Raw genomic sequence first — 10355 nt, 5'->3', positions numbered from 1 at the left:
TTATTTAATAATAAAGTATGTAATATGTGTTAATGTATTAAAATCAAAGCAAAATATGTAGTAAAATAAAATTTATAAATACGTAATTAATTTTTTTTTTCCACTTCGCCTATAAGATTCATTCGGTTATAAGACTCACTTTGTGCTGGTCCCAAAGTGAGTCTTATAAGCGGCGTCTACTGTATTTAAATTGTTTATGAATTTAAAATATCTCACCCCCAAATAAGGGTATTTCAGATTAAGTATGGTTATTTCTACAGTTTTTTACATCGTAGCAGAGTGGCGCAGTGGAAGCGTGCTGGGCCCATAACCCAGAGGTCCGTGGATCGAAACCACGCTCTGCTAGACTTACTTTTTGCTTTTTTTTATCTTACTAAATAGTATTTAAAGTTTCAACCAATACGTATTGTTTATAGAATTTAAAGATATTAGAAGTTTATCATGGAAAATATATTGCAAACATACACATGATATAATATTATACAAGTAATAAAAAGTTTTCTGCTTTAAATTATGTAATAAAATATAATGCCACATTGGTTATAAAAAAATTTAAATATTTAAACATTTATAAATTATATAAGACATAATTATCCGGTGATCGCGCTATAAAGATTATCAGTTATCACATTGTAACATTTAGTGTCTATATTGCAGGCAAATAAATTATGTATTTCGATTTAATGCTTATTAGTTATTATTTATTACTATACCGCGGATTTGTTGATCGTATGATATGCTAAGTGAGAATAACATTTGTTTCATGACCTAACGATTTGAAAAATGAAACTTTTTTGTGCATATTTTGACATTTTTCTATTTTAAACGCTTATTTTACAATTTTAATTGCATATTTCATCTTTTAGTGTTTATTTCGATGTTTTTTTTATGTTTTTTTAGACAGTTTTTAAATATATACTATTGTTTATTATAATATAAGAAAATAATATTATATTTTTATAGTTTCAATTAATATTAAAATAAATTAATATGTATACGTCTTGTATACATATTAGGTAATAACGTGCTATGTAACACTTTTTCCGATTTTATTTTTTTTTTAAAAACTTAAAATTTAAGATTTTAATTATTTAAATATGTACAAAAATGATTTAATTTAATATTGTAATTTTATTTATAAGGACTAGATAATAAAAACATGTGCAAATATAATATTTTAATTTTTTTAAACATGTACAAAAATGATTATGTTTAAAGTTGGAAGAACGTGCTACGTGCAGTCCAAATAATATTTAAATGAAATATATAAGTTATTTTGTTTTTACTTGATACTGAACATTTTTCAAATTGTTACATAGCACGTTATTCCCGCCGACCCTTCAATTATCGGGGAAATAAAACACGTATACCAAGATAAGAAAATATCGATTACGGTTATGATTGAACATTAACATTATTTCACTATTATTTAATAATAATTATTTTTTTGTTACCTAATTTTTTTTATGCATATTTTTATTTTTCAAGCATATTTTAACATTTTAGTGCATAATATATTATAAATTAATGTATATTTAAAAAATTTTTAGCGTATATTTGATTGGGTTTTTCGCACTCTACAAATATTAGGTACATATTATTATATATGTAGGTATTCACATTGATTATTTTAACAGTATCTAAATATTCACTAAAACCATAAACAATATCTGAAATATTTTTTCATACAATAATTTAAGTTTATAACAGAAAAAAAAATGAATTGTTTTATTAATTCATAATTTTATAATTTTTTTTTTTTTTAAATTACAAATTTAATTTCATATTTAAAGTAGAATAACTTGTTGAGAATTTTGATAGATATATTATATTGTAATTCGAATTTAACCGTGTAGTTAATTAATTACGTACTTTTAAGTACTTACCTATTTTACCTATTCAATGTTTTGACGGTTAATAATGAGTCATCAATTTTTTTTTATATGTCCCGTGCCATTTAAACTTTAAAAATTATAAATTGATAACGACAAAAAAATGAATATTATTTGAAAAGATGCAGTTTTGTAATGAATTTTATGAATTCAAATCATAGAACGTTAAGGCTTTTAATGGGGTGTATAATATACTGACTATAATTAATATCCGCTATTCGACAGTTAAAAATTTGGCATTTTAAAATCTAATCGGAAGTTTTAAGATTTTATCACCCCGTGTCTTTTTAAGTCTGTTCCTGCATTTGATTAGTGCAACATCTGATCTTCACGCGAGAGCTATTAGAGTAAATTCATAACGTGCGTGATCATAATAATGTGTTATCGTTATATAGCTTGTCGATTATCTAACTAACAACCACTAAACAGTTGTTTTGACGAAAATATTCTCAAAACATTGACATTTGATAAAAAAAAATTGCGACTTAACGAACGTGATTTTAAATCTAAATTTATAATAATATACTATTATCATTACTTAAAAATTATCGTATATTATATGATTTATATGGGTGTTGTCGTATACCCGCTTTTCAATTTTATACCCATCTCTATCGACACTTGAGTCACCCTCAGGGTCACTACTCACCAAAGGACCATAATAATTAAAATTTTACAGTTGGTTCTTAAAAGTCGATATGTTTAGACTTTCAATCCTCAATGACCATAAATTAACCGGTTTAAGATCGGATTTAAGGAGTATGACCGAATTACGTGGCTACTCAAACAAAATATACACTTTACCGGTCGGAAACACAATTTATTCAACAATTAACAAAATCACTATTAACAAAACTCTTACGAATTTACGATTGTCTTTTCGTCGTCCTTCCGTTTTCAACGAATTTCTCGATGACTACTGATTGACCCCACCGTCCCCACCACTGTTGTACCTATACTTGTATGGCAGTGTTATATAAGATATGATTTTTATTTACCTCAGCACATTCGCTTCATAGGCCTGACCTACTTTTATAATAATATCTTATTTGGTAAAATTATTCTTACCTATAATATAAAAAATAAATAAAACAATATAAATAAAATTGACTACTGTCTACATTATACGACAGTGTATTTGTTTAAACAACCTCAAATAACCTCTCCTGTTGTTACAATTTATTTTGTAATTTTTGAACAATTTTAATTGTTCATAAAAAGAATGGCTAGGCTTATATCCATTATTCAACGCGACGAATTAAGCGTGCTGCAGTACTCTAGCCACTATGATGTGAGCAAGTAGTAAGTACAAAATGAACAATAACTACATTGGCGTAAATCGGACTCAAAATTCAAAAGGGCCTTGGCCCTCTCTATGATGTATAATTTCATTTTAATACCATGTAATTTAATATATCGGTAATTTTTATTATAATAAATAAATAATAATAATAATAATAATAATATTATGTTGGTAGGTTTTCGTTGATTTTAATTTAAACGTTTTATAAACAATTTATGATTTATTATAACTTATAAGTAATTATTAGTTAATAGTTATAAAAACGGTTTGCTGTGCCGAATGCTGTTGTGTTTGGACAAAATGCATCCTTGTCCGAATATATATATAAACGTACACGAGCAACGAACGTGTGCGGTATGCAGGGGTACGTACAATTATACCGTGCCCTTCAACTATAAAAATATAATATAAAAAATAAAATTGTGTAAATGAAGTGAATAGAATGTCTTGCTCTTTTAGTTCTTGAAACATTTTGAGTACAAGCCCTATATAAGGCGGTTAAAACGCAACTGGTGTAGATATGTTAATATAATTTAAAAATATATATATATTGTATATGTGTTTAAATTAATGTATAATCTTAATTAAAAGTGTCATCGCTGGGTGGCTGTTTTTATCAAGCTCATTCAGGTATTATATTGTAACTTAGCTAATACTCTTATTGTACCTTTAGGCCTTAAGGTACAGATTGTGTATGTAATAATAAAGGAAAAAAAAGCCCTATATATTTGAGAACCCTACTAAAGTATTATGACTATTATGAGATGAGTCATGACAATAAACATCGATTATCGGGATGTATTAAAATATGTTATCAATTATCACTATCACTCAGACACTCAGTATACAGTACAGTATACCCGTTGGCACAACAGCGGTTTTCGATATAACGGGGCGTTTCTACTAGAATGAGACAAACGCAGTTGTGATGAATAGTGAATACTGAGCACAAGTATCCGGAGTAATAGTTTAATATATATCTTATATTATAATTATTTTATAAATGATAAAATTATTTAAAATTATTAATTATGCCGAGATTGTTGGCCGATATTATTAAAATTAAAATTAAATATAATAGTATAAGTGTATACAATTGAAGTGGACATAACTGTACAGTAAAGTGCATGCAATAAATAGCTTATAAATAGTTAACAGATTATGAGTGACTTGTCTTAAATATTGTAATCGTATCATAGCCGCGAAACATTTGACGAAGAGGCAAGTCTATCCGTTTGGATTAAAAGGTACCTTAAATAGTTATTTATAAATATCTACAATACAATTAGTATTTAATAATTACTATTATTAACTTTCATTCGATTTTAGCAACAATTATTAATATTAAATATTGAGAAGTATAACATTTTAAGACTAAAACTTCGAATGTTCAATGCATATCAAATTCTTATCATTCTTATCTATAATATATATATTTACTATCTATCTTACCATATAACACATTCAAGGTTGATCATAAAATAAATAAATTAATTCACTTTGCGCATAATATATTATTATTATTTATTTGTATCATATTATATACTGCTAATATTATTAACAAAAACAGTATGAGGAAAATATAAATATAATTATATTTTAATATTTAGTAATAACAATGTGCTGTAAGGTCCAGTTCTCAGTGTGTCCAAACAAAGATACAAAAAATTATAGAACTGAATTGTAGGTTGGATGGTTTGATATAACAGTATTATTAATATTTATACCACAAAAATTGTTTTAATTAATCAACATTTTAAACACTACGTATTATTTTGTATAATTTTATTTTAGTTGTTAACGTAGCTATAATGTAACATTCATAAGAATAGTTAGGGCTTGGATCTTAGCTCCCCCCCCTCAAAATGTAGACGAAGTCCTTCACGAGTCGATAAATTTAAATTTTTATCATAATTAAATTGTAAAATGTGTAAATTTTTTTCTTTCTGAAATAGTAATAATTGTCTGCGTTTTTCATTTTTTCTACATATATGACCGTAAAAAGTATCTTACAACTACTTAAACCGGTATTTAGCACTTGAAAAGGCAGGTACTGTCAGACTATTTGTAATGATAATTCATAGAAATTCAAAAAAAAAAACAATTTTATTTTATAATACTTATATTATTCCAAAGAATTTAATTTTATTAGAATTTGATTTTTATAATCTAGGTACGAAGTAGCTGATAGGAACTCGTATACCTATAACTTATAAGGCTACAATATACAAAATATAATATAATAACAGTTTATAAATATAATAGATTTACATAAATACTTATACATGAACACATATCATAATTATATAATAATAATTTAATAAGTAATAACTAAATAGTAGGTACCTGGTATCTACAATAACAAACCGTCTTTGTCTTTTTCTAATCACATTATTATTTTACTAGGTAGATTTATCATTAGTTAAAAATTTAAATAAATTTAAATTAAGTTTATTATATTATGTCATATTACTATCTGATATATCATCTATTATAAATAGGGTGATTTTTTTTTTTATTATAGAACACTTATTATTCAAAAAGTATTTAAATTAATAAAAATATATATTTTTAAAGTATTAGTTTTTTGTAATGAGTATCCTTTGATAATAGAATTATTTAGCATACGATAAACAATATACATTTACTTAATTTTTTTATACATATATAATTTATGAATCTCAGAGAAAATATTGATATTCAATTTATTATACTTAGGTATACGTAATATACGTATAGTATTCGTAAATAAAATTTAACAATATGAGAGTAGCTATAATCGGAGCAGGAGTTGCTGGCTTGGCTTCTGCTAGAAGATGTTTAGAAAATGATTTTGAACCCATAGTTTATGAAAGGTCGAAAATAGTGGGTGGAACTTGGGTATATGAAGAACGAACCGGACTTGATGAATTTGGTTTGCCAATCCACACAAGCATGTATAAAAATCTAATGTATGTATTTATTATTATTTCGTATGTGTATTAATTTATGTGTATAAATCAATTACAATGATTTAATTATACCAATAAAATTTTTAGGACAAATTTGCCAAAAGAATTAATGGATTTTCCAAACTTTCCTTATAAGGGTTTAGACGATGTATCATATTTAAAATGGTGGCAAGTTCAAGAATATATTGAAAAATTTACTGAACATTTTGGGCTTAATAAGCACATTCAAGTGAGAATACTTTATTTGTGTTCAATAAATTTGAGGAAGAGGGTACACAAGTAGGATAGTTTACTTAAATTCTTACATAAAATTGCTTGTCTAGAGTATAGAAGTGTTTAAAGTTTAAAGTGAATCTGAAAAATATTATATTATCTTATAATTATCTACCAAGAGATTTTATGCTTTAGCACATATATTTTATAGCGAAATGTTTTTTTTCTTTTTAATGGCTTACATCGTGATATTTATTATTTCTCGTAGTTTTGTACTTTGGTGACTGCAATTGAAAGATTAACAAACAACTGGCAGGTAACAGTGGAAGACTTGAAAACAAAAACATTAAAAACTGAATACTTTGATGCAGTAATGGTATGTAATGGACACAACGCTATGCCTTTTACTCCAGATATTCCAGGGAAAGATGATTTTGAAGGTGTCCAGATACATAGTCATGATTATAGGATACCTGAACATTTTACAAATATGAATGTTCTTATAATTGGTAGTGGTCCTTCTGGTATTGACATTTGCTTGGATGTATCCAAAGTTGCAAATCAGGTAAATGTTAATTACTTTGTATTGAATAAATTATTTATGTTAAGTACCTAGTTACATTAAATTTAAAAATAAATCAAACTTACTAAATATGATTTCTAAAGAATTGAAAAATATGGTACATTATAAGATTAAATGTCATTCCTATAATTTATTATATAGGTAAATACACGCATATTTAGATTTTAATTTAGTATATATTTCATTATATTAGTTCCTATAGCTTCAGATTTATAACCAATATACGTAATTTCCTAAATATTATTAATGAACATAATTATCATTATTTACATGATTGTAAATTTGTTACTGGATATTTTTCACGGTAAAGCTAATATTTAATTATATACCAAGTGTAGCCAAGGTTTATTTTTTGTTAGAATTTAAAAATAAAAAATTGTTTGGAAAAGTTATTTTTAAACAAAAGATTTGTAGGTAGGCCCGGGGTAATACAAGGCCTATCTGCTAGTTACGTTTAAACTTCAAATAAAGTTGTATAATTTCAGAAATGTGTATTGTATTGAAATTTTTATATTGAATAAATAAAGTTATTAGTATATTAATTAATAGTCAGATAACATTGAATAATATTAACATAATTATATTTTATAATGATAAAATTATATTCCTATATAAGATGTAATATACTCTAATACTATAGCTATACATATACAATTTTAATAATGATATGCGAAGACGTGAAATAGTGTCAATAGAAATACCTTTTATATCGAGTTTCATAATTTTGTAAATATTTTATATCATCAAGATTTTTTTAATAGATTATATTATTATGTGTCTATACAAAAAACAAAAACAAATTGTAGAATTAAAATATTTTTTTATAAATCATTGATAAGATTAAAGATTAATTAAAACTTAATTTACCCGTAAACCGTCCATCTTAAATTAAATTATAATTTTTAAGTACTAAATGTATGTCTACGTGGCTTTATTAACTTTATAATATTTTATAAGATAATGTTGATTTTATGATGATGTGTGATTTTTTCCTCAAATTTTTCGTTTATAGGTTTATTTTAGTCATCACAAACCTGAATTAATTGAGAAAGAATTTTCAAAAAATGTCATACATTTTCCAGACGTTGAATTATTTTCTAAAAAGTCTGTTTATTTTAAGGACAAAACTAAGCAGACGTTAGATGCTGTAATTTATTGCACAGGTAAATGCATTACTGCATTAGAAATATTATTTTTTAAAGAACTGCTGTCTATTATATTAAATACATGTACGAATGTTTAATGGATTAAAAAAAAAAAAACAATATCCAATCATAATTTATTATAACTTAAGAATATTCAAAATTTACGTAGGTCTACTTATATAAATCAAAAATTGTAGTTGCTTAAAAAAATAAAAATATACAAAATTATTTAGATATTGTCTGATTTTTTTAGGATACAAAATTACATTACCATTTTTAAAACCTAGTTGCGGAATTAAAGTTTTGAACGACAAATTGATTACTCCGCTTCATAAAAATATCATCAATATAAATAATCCTACTATGGGTTTTATTGGATATTTGAATATGACTTTTGTGTTCCGGGTATTTGATTTACAGGTACCTATATTTTAAATTATATCATAATTATTTATATATTAGGTATATCGTATATATACATTTATATTTATTTATTCTGGATAATATAGTTTAATGATGTAAGTATAAAAAATCGGCCCAGATGCTGAAAATTGTATATATTTCAAAAATGCATTGCAAAAACTAAAAAATCTAGATCAAATAACAGAAAGATCGTGATTGTTGGACACTTATTGCTTTTCTTATTTTATTAGTGTAGGATATTGTTATGATGCGTTAAATCAATACGAAACCATTCAGAAATGAATTTTAAGCTCAGTTAAAATCAACTTGAAAATATTTTGGTGAGAAAATATGTTATTTTAAGACGTAATTACTATCAGTTATAATTATTAATGTGTATTGTGTAATGAATAGTAAAAATTAATATTAAATAATTCGTTGTGAATATAACTATATTACTATAGACTATAGAGAATCCTAGTCAAGACGATGACCAGTTAACATAATATCATTTTTGAACAAAACCTCTATCAGATAACTAACAGGTCATAATTTATTTTGGATCGCATTGTACTCTGGGCTTATTTTATAATGTTCATGCTTTTATGAGTTGCGTGTAAAATAATATTTATTTTGACTACCTATATACCTATATTAAATAACCATTTTCAATAATTTTATAGAAACTTGTTAATATTTATTTCTAATTTCTATTAATATTATAGATAGATAATTACATCAATAAATAATATAAATATAATTATAGTATTTATAATTAAAAAAATTAAAAAATTTTTTTTTTAGGTTCGATATTATTTGGAATTTCTTCGTAAAAATTGTTTATCCAGGTTGGATTATATGGCGACGATGATGACTCCGGTCAACACACACTATTTAGGCATCAAATTGTTAAGTTACTGCAAATCGTTAATATCAGATAAAATTAAAGTCGAACCAATTCCATCAATATTTTTTGAAATTTACATGGCATGTCATGAACATAAAATAAAGTATTACAGGTCATATCATTCATCGGTCATTAGAATCATCAACAATAATAATTTTGTAATTGAATTCAATGTAGAAAATGCAAAAAATAAATAAAGTACGAACGTAAATATTTATATTTAATAGGTAATTATAATTATTGAAATTGTGTGTAAAAAAAAAAAACAAAAAAATGTTTTATGAATGAGCTTATTATTTTATCATCGTTGAATTAATGTAGTATTATATTTTGTATAATAATTGTTGACACAATCGATAATATAATATATACATTAAATATTTATAACAAATGTATAATTCTAAGATAAATTGTTAAATCATTTTAATATAAGATATTTTTATTAAAATACTTGTTTATTTTGTAATTATGAATAAAGAAAGATTTTTTTCTAATAAATAAGAATCTGAAAATATAAAAAATTTAACAGAATCTTTTCTGATGATAAATTTAAAAACTAACCTGGAGCATTATATAGCTTTCACGTCTTTGTACAATCATGAATTATACGACTGATTTTAAGGAATAAAAATTAATTTGTGAGATATATCTTCGTATTATCAACTTAGTTACTACGATGATAAATAAACATGTCAATTTTCTTTAAATTATTTATATTTAGCCTCAAACCATATTTTTAAATAATAATTGGCATTATAGAAAAAAAAAACTGGGTATTTAATTTACATAATCAAACCATATTTTTAAATAATAATTGGCATTATAGAAAAAAAACTGAGTATTTAATTTACATAATATTATTATTTATTTCTAAATACTTATATTTAAATTTAATAAGTTTATATTTTAATAATTTGTAATTTATTATTGAAGTATTATTATACAAAGAAAATAGATAA

At 24.3% G+C, this 10355-nt stretch overlaps 1 protein-coding gene and 1 non-coding gene across 3 annotated transcripts; both read left to right on the top strand.

Moving 5' to 3' along the window:
* The first annotated feature begins 273 nt into the window (after positions 1-273).
* Positions 274-345, top strand: Trnam-cau. Its single transcript has one exon. It is a non-coding gene; the product is annotated as a tRNA-Met (tRNA).
* Positions 346-3942: 3597 nt separating this feature from the next.
* LOC112604188 (senecionine N-oxygenase-like) lies at positions 3943-9609 on the top strand. 2 transcript variants are annotated; one of them, XM_025353110.1, is made up of 7 exons: positions 3943-4442; positions 5914-6146; positions 6234-6375; positions 6628-6924; positions 7955-8105; positions 8341-8507; positions 9294-9609. In XM_025353110.1, the coding sequence occupies exons 2-7, from the start codon at positions 5959-5961 to the stop codon at positions 9591-9593; spliced, it is 1245 nt and encodes a 414-aa protein (XP_025208895.1). In that variant the 5' UTR covers positions 3943-4442; positions 5914-5958; the 3' UTR covers positions 9594-9609. The 2 variants fall into 2 exon arrangements, with proteins under 2 accessions (XP_025208895.1, XP_025208896.1); XM_025353111.1 differs by lacking the exon at positions 5914-6146 and having other exon boundaries at positions 3946-4442.
* The last annotated feature ends 746 nt before the right edge of the window (positions 9610-10355 follow it).

The sequence above is a fragment of the Melanaphis sacchari genome, unplaced genomic scaffold, assembly GCF_002803265.2.
Source record: "Melanaphis sacchari strain LSU unplaced genomic scaffold, SCAv2.0 Contig11_pilon_pilon, whole genome shotgun sequence".
NCBI lineage: Eukaryota > Metazoa > Arthropoda > Insecta > Hemiptera > Aphididae > Melanaphis > Melanaphis sacchari.
The sequence above is the reverse complement of the archived record's forward strand: the minus strand, read 5'-3'. Positions and strand labels throughout refer to the sequence as shown.